The sequence below is a fragment of the Staurois parvus genome, unplaced genomic scaffold, assembly GCF_062004578.1.
Source record: "Staurois parvus isolate SC_StPar_1 unplaced genomic scaffold, SC_StPar_1.0 ptg000017l, whole genome shotgun sequence".
NCBI classification, from domain to species: Eukaryota; Metazoa; Chordata; class Amphibia; order Anura; family Ranidae; genus Staurois; species Staurois parvus.
In genome coordinates, this window is record NW_028317813.1 from 6,198,054 (window position 1) to 6,221,002 (window position 22,949).

At 42.4% G+C, this 22,949-nt stretch overlaps 1 protein-coding gene across 1 annotated transcript in view; it reads left to right on the top strand.

Annotated features, from left to right (window-relative positions):
* The window catches only part of PRPF40B (pre-mRNA processing factor 40B), a 162,042-nt gene that overhangs the window by 78,068 nt on the left and 61,025 nt on the right, over positions 1-22,949 (top strand). Inside the window, exons 12-13 of the mRNA XM_089679247.1 lie at positions 17,167-17,278; positions 17,698-17,762. Coding sequence (XP_089535373.1) covers positions 17,167-17,278; positions 17,698-17,762 — 177 coding nt within the window. The remainder of the gene's footprint in view (positions 1-17,166; positions 17,279-17,697; positions 17,763-22,949) is intronic.

Consider the following 22,949-nt stretch of genomic DNA (forward strand, 5'->3'; position numbering starts at 1 on the left):
CCGTAATGAATGTTGAATTTAACAATATGTTTATTTGTGTCCCTCCTGATATACACCAGTGGCTTATAGAGCCAATGAATGGTCACCTAATAAAGCCAAGTTGTGTTGACTTCAATCACCCAGTCATGTGCAAGTTAAAGCCCTGTTTTATTTTCCCTTAGACGTGATTAGAAAAAGTTAACAGAACTTCAACTTCACTAAATTAAATGAGCATTTTTATTATTGTTGTAAATTAACCTCAATATCTTGATGGATGGATACATTGAAGATAAACTCTCCCCATAAATGCAAATGAAGATTCACTGAACTTTTATTTATGGCGACATATCTTGGATTTTGCCATGTACTTGGCTCAGAATGCTCTGTTAATCACAGGCTGATGATAGTGAGCTTTATGCTGCCATCTTGATTGAGTGTGCAGCAGACATAGCAGTCACTCCTGAGGGCTTGCTGGGTGCACAGTCACATTGGCACTTTTTGCCATTTAGTAAATAGACCATTCATATGACTATCAGTGTTGATATGATTGGTCTGTTTACTGAATGGCTGTGAAAGCATGCTTCCATATCTGCCTCTGGGGGTCAATGGAGATCACGTGAGGCTTCTTGGGCCTGCAGAACTTGTGAAGTCTAGGCTGGGGGTGGGAAATTGCTGTTGAGAAAGTCTCCCATGCATCAGGGAAGTGTTAGAAAAAATAAATTCTGACACAAATTCTGTTTTATAACAGTAACTGAAGGTAAGCCTTCACTCATTTATATGGAAGTTAGGTACATCACAGGACACAGATGAGGTAATAGTCATTTTTTTACTGTTTTTACGTTGTGTGCTAGAGTCTGAAGGTGATGGATGCTTTCCTGAGTCTCTCTGAAGATTTATTTTTTGGGACATTGCTCCTACATTTACTGGCCTGTTCTAACACCTCTATCTGGGCAGAGGTGGGCTCCATCCTGATCAGTCACTATGATCAACAGATCAAGAGCAACTGTACCTGGATCCCACATACAAGTGCAGGAATGGTCTCAAATGTCTGCCATTTAGCATTGGATCCTGCGGTAAACGACCTCTGACGTACAGTGAGCCTGATGATCTCATTGGCAGGATGTTTTATAGGTTCAGGGCAATGATCCTCCTGGAGGGGAGTCGAGTCCTTGAAGGTTCTGCGGGGCATGCCCACCACAGTGGGTGAAGTTTGGGCTTACTAGGCTCTACAGCATAAACTGGTAAGCATTTCTGTGTTTGTGGAGTTTTGGCAGCCCCCCATTACACTGTTCGCTGTGTGTTGTTTTAGGACATAGGACGGCATCAGGACATGTGTTTTTCCCCTTATTGGGTGATATACAGTCTCTGGCAGTTTTAAAGTAGAGAGGTAAGAGATCGTTTTGGGCTCTACGAGAAAGATGAAGGTAGACTAGTCAGGAAGAACCCTAAGGAAGGAATGGAAAAACATGGTAAAAATGGAGGAGGTTAATTTTGTGACTTTTAATGTTAAGGGATTAAATAGCCCAGGGAAAAGATTTAAGATCTTCAAAGAAATACAACAATGATTTTCTGCAGTGATGTTTGTACAGGAAACACATTTAGTGCAAGAAACAAAAGTAAAGTTACAATCTAGGTACTATCCAACCTGGTTTTATGCAGATTCCCCAATTAAAAGTGCTAAGGGTGTTGCACTAGGTTTTGCGAAAAATATAAGGTTTAAGTTGGAAGAAAAGATAGCGGACCCGGAGGGGAAATTCCTGTTCTTAAAAGGGAAATTGCAGGAAACAGAATGTACATTGGCAAATATCTTCTTCCCCAATAAAAAACCTGAGGTTTATCTAAAAAATACTCCGAGGAAACTACGGGATTTTAAAAAAGGTAAATTAATTGTGGCAGGAGATTTAAATTTTTGCATGGATCCTCAGATAGATACGACATCACCTGTGCAGAGAGATGGTAGTAAGTACTTGAAATCCTTGAGGAAAAAGTTACACCAATGCCAATTGGTAGATATATGGAGAATTAAACATCTGAAGAACAGAGATTACACGTTCTACTCTCATGCACATGAGATGTATTCAAGATTGGATTATATATTGTTGGATCATAGACTCATGGAGTCTTTGGTTAAAGTAAATATAAAACCTATAACAATATCGGACTATGCACCTGTCACAATGAATTTATTATTGGGTAAAGAGCAAAATAAAGGAAATACATGGAAATGAAATGAGACACTTCTTTAGGATTATGAGACGGAATAGAAGATTAAAAAAGAAACTGAGCAATATTTTGAAAGAAATTAGACTGAAGAAGTGTCAGTAACAACGGTGTGGGAAGCCCATAAGGCATATATTAGAGGAATCTTGATAACGATTGGGGTGAAGAAAAAAAAAGAAAGAAGAGAAAAAATAAATACGCTTCTTAGAGAATTATGTGAATTAGAACAGGGTTACAAAAAGAGAATAACAAAGAGATTAAGCAGAGCGTAATAAATAAACGAGAAGAACTAAATCATTTATTGGAGGAAGAAAAGAGGAGAGTGTTTAATAAGATGACAAGTGAGAGATATCGATGGGGAGATAGACCAGGAAAATATTTAATGAGGGCTCAGAGAAAAAAGAAATCTAGGAAATATATAGAGAATATAAGAGATAATAAAGGAGAACTAACGTATTCAACTAAGGGTATTGCAAAAGTATTTAAAAAATACTATAGTAAGTTATATAATATCACTCCCCATGGGCCCATAAAAGAAAAAGAAGAAAGAACTAAAAAAAGACAGGCATATCTAAAAAAAGGCGGGTTTACCGAAATTAAGAGAAGAACAGTTAATATCCCTTGAAAATGCAATAACGCAGGAAGAAATTCAAGTAGCATTGAAGAGTACAAAAGCAGGGAAAAGTCCAGGACCTGATGGGTACACCGTGGGATATTATAAAAAATATAAAGATCAATTAATACCTGTCAGGGAGCGAGAAGCCAGACACACAAGGAGGTGCAATTAAAGGTAGGTTTATTTACACAGAAACAAGGCAAGAGTCTATGCAAGTCGGACAGCAACAGCGGATGACTTGGTAGGACAGAAGTTCTCCTGCCGAGGTCGTCTTCCAGGATAATCAAGTCGAGAACCAGCGGGAATCATAGCCAAAGCCGGGGTCAGAAGCCAGGAAGAATGGTCGACAGAGCTGGGGTCAGAAGCCAGGAGGAGTCTTTGCCAAAGCCGAGTCGGTATCCAGGAGAGCAATGAGTTAACTGAACAGGAGCTTGCAACAGACAGGACACGAATGCAATGGACAGCTACAAACAGCAGACTTAAATGTGATAAGCCACCACCTCCTGGGAGGAGCCGCAGAGGGCTGAAAGCATAAAGGATCCCACAATGCTTTGCAGACACCTAAAATGGATGCCAGCACATGGAGCAGCACAAGCCCTGAGGAAAGGTAGGACCTTGACAGTACCTCCTCCTCAAGGGCCCCTCCCCCTCCGCGGCTCAGCATAAGGCTTCTGGGGAAAGCGGGCGTGAAAAGCGCGGAGGAGGGCAGGAGCATGAACATCCGCGGAAGGAACCCAGGAACGCTCCTCGGGACCATAACCACGCCAGTGGACCAGGAACTGCACCCGACCACAGACAAACCGAGAGTCCAGGATGCGGCTCACCTCATACTCCTCATGACTGTCAACCCGGATAGGACGGGGCCGAGGCAGTGAGGCAGTAAAGCGATTGCAGACCAGAGGCTTCAACAGGGATACGTGGAAGACATTGGAGATGCGCATCCCAGGAGGAAGAGCAAGGGCATAGACAACCGGGTTAACCCTGCGGAGGATGCAGAAAGGACCAACAAAACAGGGAGCCAGTTTCGGTGCGGGCACCTGAAGATTGAGGTTACGAGTGGACAACCACACCCGATCTCTGACCTGGTATGAAGGAGCGGGCAACTGTCTACAATCAGCCTGGAGCTTCTGGCTCTGTGCTGAGTCCTTCAAGGACCTCTGGATCTGCCCCCACGAAGAACGCAGGGCAGCAAGATGGTTGGAACCCATAGTTGGCCATGAAGGGAGACATCCCGGAGGAGGAGTTAACAGCCGAGTTCCTTGCAAACTCTGCCCATGGCAGGAGATCGACCCAACTGTCTTGATGGTCTGAGATATAGCAGCGAAGGAATTGTTCCAGGGCCTGGTTGGAACGCTCCGCAGCTCCATTGGACTGCGGGTGGTAGGCCAAAGAGAAGGAGAGCTTGATACGCAACTGGGAGCAGAAGGCGCGCCAGAACCTGGACACAAACTGGCTCCCACGGTCCGAGACAATCACCTTAGGCAACCCATGCAAGCGAAAGATCTCCCTGGCGAAAACCGTAGCCAGTTCTTGCGCAGTCGGCAATTTCTTGAACGGAACACAATGGCACATCTTGGAGAAACGATCAATGACCAAAAGAATGACCGTATGGCCTCGAGACGCAGGGAGGTCCACAATAAAATCCATGCCCAGGTGTGACCAGGGACGCTCCCCATTGGGAATGGGTTGCAGAAGGCCCAATGGAAGATGCCGAGGAGATTTATTCTGGGCACAGACAGAACATGCCGCTACATATGAGGTGATGTCGGAACGGAGAGATGGCCACCAGAATAGACGAGAAACGACCCAGGACAACTGGTTCCTCCCCGGATGACCGGCAGTCTTGGAATTATGGTAGGTACGCAGCAGGCGGGTACGCAATCCCTCAGGTACGAAACATCTACCAGCTGGTCTCTCAGAGGGAGCATCAGTTTGAGCCGCCAAAATCTGCTCCCCAAGGGGAGAAGTCAGGCTGGTACGAATGGCAGCCAGGATCTGACCAAGGTCGGCTCAGAGTCCTCCCAGCTCAGAGTATTGCCGCGACAAGGCATCAGCCCTGACATTCTTGGAGCCAGGCAAATAGGAGACCACATATTTAAAACGCAACAAGAACAGAGCCCATCTGGCCTGACGGGTGTCAACCTCTTAGCCTTCGAGAGATACGTCAGGTTCTTGTGGTCAGTGAGAATGAGAACCGGAACCGCAGAACCCTCGAGCAGGTGCCTCCTTTCCTTGAGAGCCTGAATAATGGCCAACAACTCCCTGTCTCCAATCTGGTAGTTGCATTCTGCGGATGAAAGCTTCCTGGAGTAGAACCCACAGGGAAGTAGGGGTCCATCGGGTGACCGACGCTGAGACAGGAGGGTGCCTACTCCCCTCTCAGATGCATCAACCTCGAGGACAAAGGGCAACCCAGGATTGGGATGAGACAGTATCGGAGCCGAAGCGAAGGCAGATTTCAGAGCTTTGAAAGCTAAGATGGCCTCGGATGACCATTCGTGGGGATTACTGCCCTTCTTGGTCAGATCTGAGAGAGGCTTGGCCAGCGTGGAGAAGTTCCTGATAAACTTCCGATAATAGTTGGCGAATCCCAAAAAGCGCTGAATGGACCGAAGACCACTGGGACGAGACCATTGCAGAACCGCCGAAACCTTCTGAGGGTCCATGGAAAATCCCACAGCAGAAATGATGTAGCCCAAAAAGGCAACCTGGGATTGGTGAAATTCACACTTCTCGAGCTTACAGAAAAGCTCGTTCTCACGAAACCATTGCAGCACCCGCTTGACATCCTGGATATGAGACTCCATAGATGCAGAACCTGGCTGTTGTAGAAGTAAACCACCACGCACTGCTGCAACAAGTCACTAAAGACATCATTAATGAACTCCTGAAAGAACGCAGGCGCATTACACAACCTGAAGGGCATAACCAGGGATTCATAGTGGCCGTTTCTGGTGTTGAACGCAGTCTTCCACTCGTCGCCCTCCTTGATCCGTACGAGGTTGTACGCAGCCCTAAGGTTGAGTTTAGTAAACACCATTGCTCTCTTGAGGCGGTCGAACAACTCGGTAATCAACGGAATTGGGTAAGCATTCTTAATCATGATTCGATTGAGACCCCTATAATCAATGCAAGGCCTTAATTCACTGGCACCGGGTTGCAAGGCTATGGCACAATCGTATGGACGATGAGGAGGCAGAGCACCGGCACGCACCTTGTCAAACACGTCCAGGTACTCCCCATAGTCAGTGGGCAACACAGAGTCCGAGGAGGCACACAACACCTTAACAGGTCCACGGATGCAACCGGCCCCACACTGTGGAGACCACAAGAGAAACTCGGCTGACCGCCAATTAAAGGTCGGATTGTGCTTCTGAAGCCAAGGATATCCCAAAACCACTGAGTAGTGCGGAGAAGAAATTACCTGGAAACAGGCGCTCCGCAGACACTCCTTAAGTGAAGGCCTCTCCCTGAGCCTGGTGTCAATCAGGATTAGGAAGGAAATGAGTGCTTCGAGCTCCACAGGCAGTTCTTTGGCTGCAATCTCCTCCTTCAACGCCTCTGAGAGACCATGAGAGAAAGCAGCCACCAGAGCCTCATTGTTCCAACCCACCTCTGCCACCAGGGTACGAAATTCTATGGCGTACTCGGCAACGGTCCGTGAACCCTGATGCATGGACATGAGCAGCTTGGCAGCCGAGGCAGAGCGAGCAGGCACATCGAATACCCTACGGAAGGAGGCAACAAAACCGGCAAACTCGTGAATCACAGGGTTATTGTTCTCCCATAAGGGATTTGCCCAGGCCAAGGCCTTGTCCGAGAGCAGCAAGATTAGGAAGCCCATCTTTGACCTCTCAGTAGGAAAAGCGTGGGGTATCAACTCAAAATATATGCCCACTTGGTTAAGGAAACCCCGACACTGACTTGGCTCACCCCCAAAGCGCTGTGGAAGGGGGGCTGAACCAGTCATACCTCTGGGCACCGCAGGTGCAGCAGCAGATGCAGAGGTAGGCGTAACAACCGGAGGAGCAGCGGGAACGACCACAGGAGTGACAACCGGCCTAATTGCACCAGGAGCAAGGTGCGCTGTGCGTGCAAGCAGGGTCTGCAACGCCTGAGCGAACTGATCCAACAAGAGATCCTGCTGATCAAGTCTGGCAACCAACATAGGGAGCGAGGGCGTACCTGCACCGTCAGGATTCATGGCATTCGTGTAGTGTCAGGGAGCGAGGAGCCAGACACACAAGGAGGTGCAATTAAAGGTAGGTTTATTTACACAGAAACAAGGCAAGAGTCTATGCAAGTCGGACAGCAACAGCGGATGACTTGGTAGGACAGAAGTTCTCCTGCCGAGGTCTTCTTCCAGGATAATCAAGTCAAGAACCAGCGGGAATCGTAGCCAAACCCGGGGTCAGAAGCCAGGAAGAATGGTCGCCAGAGCCGGGGTCAGAAGCCAGGAGGAATGGTCGCCAGAGCCGGGGTCAGAAGCCAGGAGGAGTCTTTGCCAAAGCCGAGTCGGTATCCAGGAGAGCAATGAGTTAACTGAACAGGAGCTTGCTGCTGTGCAACAGACAGGACACGAATGCAATGGACAGCTACTAACAGCAGACTTAAATGTGATAAGCCGCCACCTCCTGGGAGGAGCCGCAGAGGGCTGAAAGCATAAAGGGTCCCACAATGCTTTGCAGACACCTAAAATGGATGCCAGCACATGGAGCAGCACAAGCCCTGAGGAAAGGTAGGACCTTGACAATACCCAAATTGAGGTTATATATGAATTCATTGGGAGGAGAGATTGAAATGAGGGAGGAATCCTTAGAAGATCATGTTATAATTATACAGAAAGAACGAAAAGATGATACTCAGTACTCTAGTTATAGACTGATATCCCTATTGAACATTGATACTAAACTATATGCAAAAGTTCTGGCAAATAGGATGAAAGACCTAGTACCGGAATGGATTCATATAGATCAGGTGGATTTTGTCCCGGGAAGGGAGGGTAGAGATAACGGATTAAGATCTTTGCTTCTGATACAAAAAAGTAAGAAAGAAAAAGTTCCTGCTTTGTTACTGTCGGTTGATGATGAAAAGGCTTTTGATAGATTGGGGATATATGCTGGATACATTGGAAGTTTTGGAGATAGGCCCCAGAATGAGAGAATGGATAAGGAAATTATATAGTCAACCCTCTGCAGCCAATGGAGAGCAATCAGAGTACTTTAGCATGAATAATGGGACATGACAGGGATGCCCACTGTCACCATTGCCATTTGTCCTGTCCCTGAAATCTCTCCTAGCAACAATAAGGAAAAACATAGATATAAAAGGAATTTTGATAGGGGAGACAGAGCATAAAGTAGCAGCTTATGCGGATGATATGCTGTTTTATGTGGTTAACTAAGGATAACATTGCCTAACCTAATGAAAACACTGACAGAATATGGGGAGCTGTCAAATTTAAAAATTAACTCAACTAAAATGCAGATCTTAAATATAAACCTTCTAAATAAAGAGAAAACATTTGTACAAAAATAATTCCCCTTTTCTTGGAAGGAAAAAGAACTAAAATATCTGGTAATAAATCTAACTGTATACTCAAAGAACTTATATAGAGCAAACTATATCCCATTATTAAATGAGATCAAGCATGAAATAAGGAAATTAGGGATAGGAGTTCTATCATGGATAGGGCGAATACATTTGATAAAAATGGTAATTGTTCCAAAAATGTTGTATAAATTTCATATGATGCCTATAAAGCTTTCAGGAATGTATTTTAGAATAATTAAAAAAATGTTAACAAGGTATATTTGGGGGAATAAAAAACCTAGAATAAGTTATGAAGTTCTAAGTAGAGATAAAAAGAATGCAGGACTGGGTGTACCAGATTTTAAAAGATATTATTATTCAGTAATGTTAGCACAAATTTTTGATTGTACACATAACGCACGTGGGAAAAGTTGGATAAAAATATTAAATACACTAAGTAAGACACAATTGAGTAGAATAGTATGGTAACCACCTCAGTATCGTGGATTGGTAGATAGCACAAGTATATACACACAAAATGTATTAAACATTTGGGATACAGTGCACAAACAAATGGGATGGGAATTTAATTCCATGTTGATTCCCATAGTGGACACAAATTTCTTCCCGCCAGGGAATGAAAATATTGCGGGGAAGTGGATAAAAAAGGAAGATGCACAATTAAGAGATATAATGAAGGGCGAAGAAATTTGTCCATTTTTTTAATTGAAAAATAAGAATGAGTTGTTCACTAGATTGGATGAGTGGCGCTACTTTCAATTAAACATTTCATAGGAAAGCTCCCCAGGCCTCTAAGAACAAAAGATGAATGGAACCCACTTGAACATTTACTTAATATACTTGGAGAGGGGAAACATGGGACTTCTAGAATATATAAAATTCTCACTAGATTGACAACGGTCACGATCCCTCCATATATGGAGAAATGGGAAAGGGAATTAGGAGTAATAATAGATGAGAAAAAGCAAAAGAAGATTTATAGATTAACACATGGGAATGTAAATATGAAGGAGGTGGAAATTAATTATAAATGTTTGGCGAGGTGGTATATTACACCAAGTATAGCACATAGACAATGTAGAGAAAATTCACCTTTATATTGGCGTGGATGTGGGGAAAGGGGCACAATGGGACACATCTGGTGGGAATGTTCTAAAATTCAGGAATATTGGGAGAGAGTAATTCACCAGATTCAGAAAATAACTGAGATTAAAATCCCAAGAGACCCAGGAATCTGTCTTTTTCATGGCACTGAGTTTACAGTGGAAAAATATAAAAATTCTTGTTTGCTGTATTTTATAAATGCAGCAGAAGGTTTGATACCCAGATTCTGGAAGGAACAAGAGGCACTAAAAATAAAAGATTGGGTAGAAAAGGTGGACCAAATATATAAAATGGAGGAACTTTATCATATAGATGAAGATAAAACAGAGCTTTCGTAAAAGATGGGAAAAATGGAAGGATTTTTAGAGATCAAGTCAATTTGTAGAATTTTTAGAAAATTAGAGTTAAAATAAGTGAAAGAAGATAAAATCCTTAGGACTTCCAAGAGAGATGAATGGCGTAGAGCGGCAAAGGAGAGGGAAAGGAGGGGGGGGGGGCTGGGTTGAGTAAGGGGAGGGAAAAATGTAGTTTTGTTTATGTATCGGTATGTGAATAATAGAATTGAATGGCAAGAAAAACCTAATAAAATATTTATAAAAAAAAAAAAAAGAAGAATACTCTGTAGATGAGTTCTCTAAAGAGGAATCTCAGGGTTTAGGGTTGTCTCATGCACAAAAGGCCACAGTATATTTAATGGTGCATGTATTGCGTTAACCTTAAGCTGCTGCTACCTGAATCTTCTTCCCTTAAAATCCGTGGTTTTGGGTCCTGGCGGCCGTCAAAAAATTTGCAAGTCCTTTCCAGTGCACCCTCATCTGCAGGAAGTGGGCTCTTTGTGCTCAACTGGAGAAGATCTTTTAGCCACTTAAATTGTTTGCTCACCAATATTCCAAGGAGAAAGAATTCTACAAGAAATATGGTTGGCGTCTGATGACCAAGCTATTTCCAATTTGAATAATGCCTTGACAGGCCCAGTGGATGATGTCACTGTCTTTAAAGACACTATGGATTAGATGTTGGAATCCCTCTTTAATGCGTCATTCTCTCCATTGGGAATGGTTCTGCAGCCTGCAGCGGCTGCTGTAGGAGTGTTCCAAGCCCTTAAAGTTTGGGCAAAGCAGATGCTCCATTCCAGAGAATGTGATCCAGCAAGTCCTACCGTTTGGGAGTTACTAGAAGATTTTCCGAGATCTGAGCTTCTCAGTACATGCCTTGGAGGATGCCATAAGCAGCTTTCATGAGTGGAAACTGTGTCTTTACACATGAGAAGGATCCTGTGGCTTAAGTGATTGGCTTCTTTCTCCTCAAGAAGCACATTGAGAGGCTGCCCTGTAAGGGTGGAGTGGTATTTAGACCATCCTTGGACGCTTACATCCAGAAGATGACTGTGGGGAATAGTACTCTCTTACTTCTTACGAAGAAGTCAAAGGTTACAGATTGGAAATCGGTAATGCCTTTAGAGTCCGAGAGGATTTCCTTTCATAAGCAGCCAGCCTTGGGCTTCAAATAAAAACCCACACACCATTTTCATAAGAACTGGAGGCCCAAGCCTTCCAGTCCTGGATGCAAATCCTCCTCTCCATGATGGGTTGCCTCACTCATTTAAATGGGGGTACATCTAAAGGCTTTTGCGGCCACTTGGGAGTCAGGAGGTCAGCAGCGTGCTGTCCAGAGGTTGCAAGCTGGAAATTCTCTGCTTTCCCCCCCCTCAAAATATATGCGCTCAAGAGTTCCTTCATATCCACTAAAAAGATTAGAAAGACTACTGTCCAAAGGGGTAATTGCACCTGTGCCGATAGAGGAGAGGTCTCAAGGCTTTTACTCCAACCTGTTTCAAGGTTCCCAGGCCAATTGGAGATGTTCGGCCCATCCTGTAGAACAAGTTCCTGACAATTCTAAAACTTTGGATCAAGTCTTCCTGGTCATTGATAGCTTCACTTCCTCAGATGGCATCAAGGGAACCTGCCTAAATTATTTAATCAATGATCTTTTGCACTTTGCAGTGGAGAATTCCCACTATCAGTTTACCCTTCAACCTGTCACCAGGCCCCAGGGTGTTACCAAGGTGTTAGCTCTGGTTCTGGGGTTGTGAACCCAAGAGATTCCCATTGTGGGATACATGGACAGCTTACGCCTACGAGAGCAATTGTATTGAAGACTGGCACACAGCGTCCAGATCGTGGTACAAGTCTTGGAGAGGTTCAGCTGGATGCTAAATCTTCAGAAGTTAGCCTTGGTTCCAAACCAATGCCTGTAAAACTTGGTTTTAACCCTGGATATGTCTCAGGCAAGGATACTGCTTCCACAGGAGAAGTGCCTGTCTCTTCGAATCCAGGTGAAGTCGCAAAGGTTATTGGAAGGTCCTGCAAACTGTACATGCATGAGAGTACTCGGGAAGATGGAAAGAAGATGGAAATCTTCTTCAAAGTGGGCCCCTATGCACAGTTGCACAGTGTCACTGCGGTGGCATGCATCAGCCATCAAGGAGGGACAAGAAGTCATGCTACTCAGAAACTGACTTTATCTTCTCTTAGGCAGAACTTCATGCATGGAAGATTGACAGGGCATATTTTCCCAGCTGTTAACAGCTGAATGCAAGGGAATGGATCCTCCCACAGAGGGGTTGGGGAGATTTATCTGTGATGAGACAAGCTAGATGTGGATCTGTTGACTTCAAGATTCAACAAAAAACTGGACAAGTTTGTGTCCCACACCAAAAATCCTTTGGCCACTGAAGTGGGTGAACTGGTATCAGTTTTTTCTGATCTATGCCTTGCCTGCACTTCATCTCCTTCCTCACCTGTTACACAGGATAAAGGTGGCATTACTGATCACACTGGCCTAGCCAAGAAGAATGTGGCATGAAAACATCGTAGACCTCTTGGCAGCCAAGCTGTGGACTCCTCCAGACCGGCAGTCTCAGGGTATGATATTCCATTCTACTTTTTGGTCACTGACTTTGACAGCATGGCTGTGGTGTGCCATCGTACTTGGAGGGCTTATTTCACTTGGCGTGAAGTTTCATTCTTGAAAGTATGTCATGGGGCATACTACAACTATCCAGTCTTGTCCACACATGTCCTTGGCTTTGAGTACCATCAAGGGACAAATCTCAACAATGGACATGCTTTCTCAGATACCTGTTGCACCACATTCCTTAGTTCATTTAATTTGGAGTGTAAGTATTTCCTGGCCCATTCAGCATCAAGCTTCTGTTTTTCAATAGTAAGGCTGCTACTTGGTCTTGTCTTCATATGTTTAGGAAGTTCTACCAGGTTGATGTTTTTGCCTGTGTCGGAGCTGGTTTCAGAGGAAGGATTTTGCAGGCAGCATTGTAAGGAGGTCCTCTGGGAAATTTGGACTTGTTGCCCTTGTTGCTGTGTTGTTCACCCCTCAGATTCATTGGTTTGGGTCATACTAATAACTCTCTTGTGTCCTGTGATATACAACTAAGAAATTAAGTTTTTGGTTTACCTATAAAATCCTTTTCTTGGCGTACATCACAAGACACAGAGACCCTTCCCTTCTGGCTTGTGTTCCTTTATTGCTTGCTACAGAACTGAGGCTTAACTGAGCTGGGAGGGGTTATGTTTGGGAGGGGACTCCTGCCTTTTTTTTTGGACAGTGTCCATTCACCTGAAGGTGGCAGCGTAACCCATGTAGTTACATAGTTAGTATGGCTGAAAAAAGACAAAAGTCCATCCAGTTCAACCATATAAAAAAAAAAAAAGTTATAATATTACACCCACAGTTAATCCAGAGGAAGGCAAAGAACCCAGCAAGCATGATCCAATTTACTTCTGCAGGTGAAAAAATTCCTGCCTGATCCCCGAGAGGCAATCGGATATTCCCTGGATCAACTTTACCTATAAATGTCAGTGACCAGTTATATTCTGTGTATCCAAGAAAGAATCCAGGCATTTTATAAAGCAATCCACTGAGCTGGCCAAAACCAACTCTTAAGGGAGTCTATTCCACATTTTCACAACTCTTACTGTGAAGAAACCTTTCCGTGTTTGGAGATTACATTTCTTTTCCTCCAAACGTAAAGAGTGCCCCCTTGTCCTCTGTGATGACCTCAAGGTGAATGACTCTACACCAAGTTTATTATATGAACCACTGATGTATTTATACATGTTGATCATATCCTCCCTTAATCTCCTCTTCTCAAGAGAGAATAAATTCAGTTCCTCTAATCTTTCCTCATAGCTGATCTCCTCCATGCCTCTTATCAGTTTGGTTGCCCTTCTCTGTACTTTCTTCAGTTCCCCAATGTTCTTTTTTGTGAATTGGTGCCCAAAACTGAACTACATATTCCAGATGAGGTCTTACTAATGATTTGTACAGGGGTAGAATGATATCCCTCTCTCTGGAGTCTTTACCTCTTTTAATACAATAATGCTTGCTTTAGAAACTGCAGCTTGGCATTGCATGCCATTATTAAGCTTATGATCTACCAGAATTCCCTGTAGTAATGAACTTTAACTCCTCTGTGTGCTGTGATGTACTCCAATAAAAGAATTTTACAGATAAACCAAAAATTCTAATATATAGATATATACTATATTGCCAAAAGTATTGAGACACCTGCCGTTACATGCACATGAGCTTTAATGGCATCCCAGTCTTAGTCCATACGGTTCAATATTGAGTCGGCCCACCCTTTACAACCATAACAGCTTCAACTCTTCTGAGAAGGCTGTCCACAAGGCTTAGGAGTGTGTCTATCAGAATGATTGACCATTCTTCCAGAAGCGCATTTGTGAGGTCAGGCACTGATGTTGGACGAGAAGGCCTGGCTCACAGTCTCCACTCTAATTAATCCTAAAGGTGCTCTATCAGGTTTAGCTCAGGACTCCAAGTCAAGTTCCTCCTCTATATCTTTATGGACCTTGCTTTGTGCACTGGTGTGCAGTCATGTTAGAACAGAAAGGGGCCAACCCAAACTGTTCCCACAAAGTTGAGAGCATGAAATTGTCCAAAATGTCTTGGTATGTTGACACCTTAAGAATTCCCTTCAGTGGAACTAAGGGGCCAAGCCCAGCCCCTGAAAAACAACCCCACATCATAATCTCCCCTCCACCAAACTTTACATTTGGCACAATGCAGTCAGGCAAGTACCGTTCTCCTGGCAACCATCAAACCAAGACACTTCCATCAGATTGACAGACAGAGAAGCGTGATTTGTCACTCAAGAGAAGCGTGATTCGTCACTCCACTCTTTACACTACTGCATCTGACGCTTTGCATTGCACTTGGTGATGTAAGGCTTGGTTGCAGCTGCTCGGCCATGGAAACCCATTCTATGAAGCTCTCTATGCACTGTTGTTGTGTTAATCTGAAGGCCACATGAAGTTTGGAGGTCTTTATCTATTGACTCTGCAGACAGTTGGCGACTTCTGCACACTGTGTGCTTTAGTATGCGCTGACCTCGCTCTTTCATTTTACGTGGCCTACCACTTCGTGGCTGAGTTGCTGTTGTTCCCAATTGCTTCCTCTTTGTTATAATACCACTAACAGTTGACCATAGAATATTTAGTAGGAAAGAAATTTCACGGATAGACTTATTGCACAGTTGTCAACCTATCACGGTACCGCATTTGAATTCACTGAGCTCCTGAGAGCGACCCATTCTTTCGCAAATGTTTGTAGAAGCAATCTGCATGTCTAGGTGCCTGATTTTATACACCTGTGGCCAAGGAGGTGACTGGAACACCTGATTCCAATGATTTGGAGGGGTGTCCCAATATGTTTGGCAATATAGTGTATATACAGTCAGGTCCATAAATATTGGGACATCGACACAATTCTAACATTTTTGGCTCTATACACCACCACAATGGATTTGAAATGAAACGAACAAGATGTGCTTTAACTGCAGACTGTCAGCTTTAATTTGAGGGTATTTACATCCAAATCAGGTGAACGGTGTAGGAATTACAACAGTTTGCATATGTGCCTCCCACTTGTTAAGGGACCAAAAGTAATGGGACAATTGGCTTCTCAGCTGTTCCATGGCCAGGTGTGTGTTATTTCCTTATTATCCCAATTACAATGAGCAGATAAAAGGTCCAGAGTTCATTTCAAGTGTGCTATTTGCATTTGGAATCTGTTGCTGTCAACTCTCAAGATGAGATCCAAAGAGCTGTCACTATCAGTGAAGAAAGCCATCATTAGGCTGAAAAAAACAAAACAAACCCATCAGAGAGATAGCAAAAACATTAGGCGTGGCCAAAACAACTGTTTGGAACATTCTTAAAAAGAAGGAACGCACCAGTGAGCTCAGCAACACCAAAAGACCCGGAAGACCATGGAAAACAACTGTGGTGGATGACCGAAGAATTCTTTCCCTGGTGAAGAAAACACCCTTCACAACAGTTGGCCAGATCAAGAACACTCTCCAGGAGGTAGGTGTATGTGTGTCAAAGTCAACAATCAAGAGAAGACTTCACCAGAGTGAATACAGAGGGTTCACCACAAGATGGAAACCATTGGTGAGCCTCAAAAACAGGAAGGCCAGATTAGAGTTTGCCAAACGGCATCTAAAAAAGCCTTCACAGTTCTGGAACAACATCCTATGGACAGATGAGACCGAGATCAACTTGTACCAGAGTGATGGGAAGAGAAGAGTATGGAGAAGGAAAGGAACTGCTCATGATCCTAAGCATACCACCTCATCAGTGAAGCATGGTGGTGGTAGTGTCATGGCATGGGCATGTATGGCTGCCAATGGAACTGGTTCTCTTGTATTTATTGATGATGTGACTGCTGACAAAAGCAGCAGGATGAATTGTGAAGTGTTTTGGGAATATTATCTGCTCATATTCAGCCAAATGCTTCACAACTCATTGGACGCCGCTTCACAGTGCAGATGGACAATGACCCAAAGCATACTGCAAAAGCAACCAAAGAGTTTTTTAAGGGAAAGAAGTGGAATGTTATGCAATGGCCAAGTCAATCACCTGACCTGAATCCGATTGAGCATGCATTTCACTTGCTGAAGACAAAACTGAAGGGAAAATGCCCCTAGAACAAGCAGGAACTGAAGACAGTTGCAGTAGAGGCCTGGCAGAGCATCACCAGGGATGAAACCCAGCGTCTGGTGATGTCTATGCGTTCCAGACTTCAGGCTGTAATTGACTGCAAAGGATTTGCAACCAAGTATTAAAAAGTGAAAGTTTGATTTATGATTATTATTCTGTCCCATTACTTTTGGTCCCATAACAAGTGGGAGGCACCTGTGCAAACTGTTGTAATTCCTACACCGTTCACCTGATTTGGATGTAAATACCCTCAAATTAAAGCTGACAGTCTGCAGTTAAAGCACATCTTGTTCGTTTCATTTCAAATCCATTGTGGTGGTGTATAGAGCCAAAAATGTTAGAGTTGTGTCAATGTCCCAATATTTATGGACCTGACTGTATGCTGCTGAGAATGCCTTTGGAAATGTCCAAGACAAAAAAGAGATACCTTTGTCCTCCAGGCTCAGAACTGAGAGCCCGATCGTGTAAAAAAATAATTCTTAAAATGCCAAGAGAGGAGGCAAAGCCCCTTAATAAGCAGTACTACCGGAAAGTAAGAAAATGAGTAGGGAATATGATTGGACTGCACCATTTCTCATAGTTACTATGATGCTTTTCCATGTATGTTTGTGAAAGAGAAAAACACTTTAATGCTTTTGTTATGTATTACAGTGATTCTTCACAGTTGGAGGATGGAAACAAAATAGAACCAGAGAAGAAAGTTTACAATTGGAACACAAAGGATGAAGCAAAGCAATTGTTCAAAGAACTACTAAAAGACAAGGTGGGGGTGACAGCTGCAAGTGCAGACATTTTAGTAAAATGTGCAAAATAGATATAAAATATTAGGCAGATACAGTAAATTAAAATGAACGGTCATTTAATGATGAATGACCTGAGAGTTGTGGATATGTCATTTAATGTAAATTGAAAGAAAATGTACTCTGGACAAAAAAACTGAGTTAGATCATTTGCAAGAAAGGTCTGACTCTACTTGTATTTTATGATTAACTGTGCACAGCGAAATGCATAGTTACAGGTTTAGATTAGATGCTGTATATACATATATAATTTTTTTTGACTGTCATTATGTAAAATACATATTTTTAGTTGTTTATAATACAGGAGTGATATTTTACCCTCAAAGTATTCCTCGTAGTCACTTATATTACCTTACTAAGTTATCATATTGTTCATCTGCAGGGGGTTCCTTCCAATGCCTCATGGGAACATGCAATGAAAATGATTATAAATGATCCCCGCTACAGGTATTAGTCTTGTTCTATATAAAGATATTTTGATCAGGTGAATGTACACTTATATCTATATGGCTGACTATTCATGTTAGAAACTACTGCTAACCCTGTATGTCTGGCTGCTGCAACTCTCAAACAAGTATGTTATAGTGTCACTTATCTGCCCCTAATCTCCCCTTGAGAGGAGAGGTAGATAAATGACAATATCACTTCCCTGCATGAGAGCCTTAACTCTGCAGGGCAGGAAATATAGAGATAGATGTACTTTTCAGCATGCATGATAGTTTGCGTTTTACACAAGAAAGCAATGATCTGGGTGTTGGATCAACCTCATTAGAGTTAACGTTTTTATACACACCACAAGACTCAAAAACCTTTCTGCCTGGAGTTCTGTTTTGAAGCATCAATAATTCTCTTTCATTAATTGAAGGGCACAGTTTGTCTTAATAATGGATGGGTTGGATGGTGCCACCTTCAAGAGCAGGATACCAAATTAAAAGCAAGCCTAAGGGGTGGCCCCTTGGAGGTTGCCATACACCCCCATCTGCAACACAGGAATTTTACTCCCTGATTTGTTGTTTCGGTTTATGGGCCCACCCTTCTTCTTCATGGCACTGCTTTGGATCGTCCCATTCATTATGAAGAAAAGCTGTGTCCTTCAGTGAACGACAGAGAAATTGGGATTTTTGTACTTGCCATAAAATCATTTTCTCTGAGTTTATTGAAGGACACACCACCAACCCAGCCTCTTTTTGGCTGCCTCAGTGTCATAGTCCTGGTACTGCTGGCTATGAACCTAATTCTGTGTGCAAGGGCACCCTTTAGGTGTGCTTTTAATTTAGTTGCACCTAGCATCCTGCTTCTGAAGGTGGCAACGTCAAACCCATCTGTTATGAAGTAAAGCTGTGTCCATCAATGAACTCAAAGAAAGGGATTTTACGGTAATAAAAAATAAAAACATTTTTGCTTTGAAAATATTTTAAAAAATTTGCTTCTTTTAATAATTGTGTATTAAACTTAAATACCTATAGTACAGAAAGGAACCCCCCCCCAAAAAAAAAAAACAAGTCTGCGATAGAGAGGGATGACTTTTTTGCATGTTCAAGGCCAGTATATTGTATTATAAATTGCTCAGAGAGTTGATAAGAATGCATTTATGTTTGGCCAACCAAACAATGGCACACATGGCAAAGGAGATAGGTACAGGTTTGGCCAAAAGGATGACATCAACTCAGATCATGTAGCATGAGTCACTTGTGGGCCAATTAACAATTGTTTTATTAAAGCAGTTTTCAATCTCATGTCCTGGTGCTGTGTTTACCTCACCAAAACAATGTACAAAACAACTGACACAAAGCTAAATTATCCACTTGCCGCTAAATCACGTACAAGTACCTGATTGTGTTCAAGTGGTGATACTGGGGTTATTGCTGCAGCTGGCAGCCAAAATAACCCTGGTATCAACATTTTCAGCCAACAATTATCTTCCTTATAAAAGCGATCCAAGCCGCTGGATAACTTTTGCAAGCAGCGGAAGAAGTCATCCCCCCATCCCTCGCAGTTCTCCCATGACCGTACATTGTTTTCCGACGCCACCGGGGAGTCTGGGATCCAATCCAAGGATTGCAGCCAAAGATGATAGAGGTGACTGGATCATCTCCAGTTACCGGGGGGAGGGGGTTAAGCATGCAATCAAGGTTTTTTTGTTTTTTTTTGGGGGGGGGGGTTGTTTTTTTTGTTTTGTTTTGTTTTAGATCTCATTCTTTCAAGAGTAGAAGAGAGATCTGGGTCCCTCAGATGTCTCCATAAAGAGGACTTCTCATATTTTATTGCTATCACAGGTGATTTCTTGTGATAGCAATAAAAATGATCCAAAAAAATTTAAAGGGACAGTGTAAAAATAAAATTTTTTAAATAAAATAAATTTAAAAAAAAGAGGCAAAAACATATGTAGGTCATGTACGTATATGTAAACAGTGTTGAATGTTATAGCAAGAGCAATAGTTCTAGCTACCTTTTTCCCAAATGGAAAAAAACTTGTTTTCTTTAACTGCATTTAAATTGTTAGGAGTTCAGCTTACCAGTAAAGTATACCAAAGGCAAACCTTTTTTTTAGTTTATGACAGAGTGGAGATGTATTAGAACACCTTATCCTCTCTATTTGTCCTGTTTACTGTTAAAGAAGGTGAAAGTAAAAGAAAATTTTAAAATTTGGTTGGTCCCTAGAACAGTATGAGAGGCAAAATTTTTCAATGGGGACCTGGGGGGGGGGGGGCCCAATGGATTCCCTTAATTTGCAGGGATTTTCCTCTGATTTCCTCTTCTAGCTATGGGACAGGAAGTGAAGGTAAATCTCTCCAGTGGGACAAAGATGACAAAATAAACTGACAGGGATTATTACCCTCCCTTACACTATCCAAAATGAAGAAATATTAAGCCTTTAGTTCTACTTTAATTTGTTAATCAAGTCCATCTAAATCTACTAGTCTTTCTCCTGGTTCATATATGTGCGATTTGCGCGGGCACGAGAGCCCATTCATTTGAATGGACTATCATGCCCCGGAACACGAAGGGAAGAAGTGCACTACTGCACTACTTGGGAAATTGCAGCCTGCATGGAAACAGGGGTTCCCAGTATGGTTGCGAATCCCAGTGCGGGCGGCATGCCATTCGAATTAATGGCACCCGCCTACATTCCTCTGTGTGGGTGGTGCGGCAGCAGTTATTTGTGCAGGTCCCTCAGCAGCACCACACATACAGATGTGAACCAAGCCTTATACTACCCTCTCCCCAGAATGACAATGCTGCTGTCCATATGTGTCTGCTTTACTATTTCATTCAGAATGAAGACACCCTAAAACAGGTCAAGCATTACTGTCTGGATCACCAAGTAAAATAAACTCAAAAAATAAAACAAATGCATCCACCACATCTAAGGATTGGTAAACTGCACTATAACATCCAGGGAATACATTGAAAGCTCAGTAAATCCTGTTGTCTTTTTACTAAAGAACAAAATTGTGAACTGAATTTTCTAGAAAACATAATGCCTAACCTCATGGGGCAGCCATCACCAAACAAGCATCTTACACAACTAAGCTGTGGATTTGCAGTAAAGTTGCCTGATGTCTTCTCTATTGAAACAAATTGGAATATGGTTACTGCCAGTGAACGCTAGTCTTAAAATTAGTGGGGAACTGGCAGTCCAAATAATAAATACGTGAAATCCAGGGACTTTGGACTAGTGCTTGTGTTTAGCTTTTAGAGCATTGTCAAACATGTGCATTGAGACACCTCTGGCATCAGCTTATAAAGGAAAAATCATAGCATTCCCATAACAAGCCTCAGTCAAGAGTGCCAACGGATAGCTCATACATATATACAGTAGATATATATATATATATATATATATATATATATATATATATACAGTGGATGTAAAAAGTCTATACACCCCTGTTAAAATGTCAGATTTCTGTGATGTAAAAAAAAATGAGACAAAGATAAATCATTTTGAGGGTGGAAGTAAACATAAAAAACTAAAATTATTCAGTTGCATAAGTGTGCACACCCTCTTATAACTGGGGATGTAGCTGTGTTCAGAATTAAGCAATTACATTCAAAATCATGTAAATAGGAGTCAGTACACACCTGCCATCATTTAAAGTGCCTCTGATTAACCCCAAATAAAGTTCAGCTGTTCTAGTAGGTCTTTCCTGACATTTTCTTAGTTGCATCCTACAGCAAAAGCCATGGGCTGCAGAGAGCATCAAAAGCATCTCATTGTTAAAAGATATCAGTCAGAAGAGGGTACAAAAGAATTTCCAAGGTATTAGATATGCCATGTAACACAGTGAAGACAGTCATCATCAAGTTGAGAAAATATGGCGCAACAGTGACATTACCAAGAACCGGACATCCCTCCAAAATTGATGAAAAGACAAGAAGAAAACTGGTCTGGGAGGCTGCCAATAGACCTACAGCAACATTAAAGGTGCTGCAGGAATATCTGGCAAGTACTGGCTTTGTGGTAGATGTGACAGCAATCTCCTGTGTCTGGGGTATGGGGTAGAGTGGCAAGACAGAAGCCTTTTCTTACGTAGAAAAATATCTAAGCGCGGCTAAATTTTGCAAAAACACATCTGAAGTCTCCCAAAAGAATGTGGGAAAATGTGTTATGATCAGATGAAATCAAGGTTGAACTTTTTGGCCATAATTCCAAAAGATATGTTTGGCCCAAAAACAATACTGTACATCACCAAAAGAACACCATATCCACAGTGAAGCATGGTGGTGGCAGCATCATGCTTTGGGGCTGTTTTTCTTCAGCTGGAACTGGAGCCTTAGTCAAGGTAGAAGGAATTATGAACAGTTCCAAATACCAGTCAATATTGGCACAAAACCTTCAGGCTTCTGCTAGAAAGCTGAACATGAAGAGGAACTTCATCTTTCAGCATGACAACAACACAAAGCATACGTCCAAATCAACAAAGGAATGGCTTCACCAGAAGAAGATTAATGTTTTGGAATGGCCCAGCCAGAGCCCAGACCTGAATCCGATTGAAAATCTGTGGGGTGATCTGAAGAGGGCTGTGCACAGGAGATGCCCTTGCAATCTGACAGATTTGGAGTATTTTTGCAAGGAAGAGTGGGCAAATATTGCCAAGTCAAGATGTGCTATGCTGATAGACTCATGCCCAAAAACACTAAGTGCTGTAATAAAATCAAAAGGTGTTTCAACAAAGTATTAGTTTAAGGGTGTGCAGACTTATGCAACTATATTATTTTAGTTTTTTAATTTTTACTTCCCTCCACCTAAAAGATTTCAGTTTGTTCTTAAACTGATTTGTACAGTTTATAGGTTACATTGAAGGTGGAAAAAGTTCTGAAATGTAAGTGAAGGTCATACTATTTATTGACTATTTTTGCATAAAATTATTAAAATAATTTTAAACAATAATGGTTAATTGAAAGTACTATATACAGCTTACAAACGTTTGACTCAAATTTGTAACCCTCTTATATAAATGTATATGTTTAATCTCCCATATAGAGTTGATCATGTTACTGTTCTTAGAGTATGGAGGCATTTACAACATTTTTGTCTATGCTGTCTGCCTTTGCTTTATAAAGCCTTTCCCAAAGAATTCATTTTGTTTGCTGTCTTGCTTAGGTTTCTATTCCTAGATTATTATACTT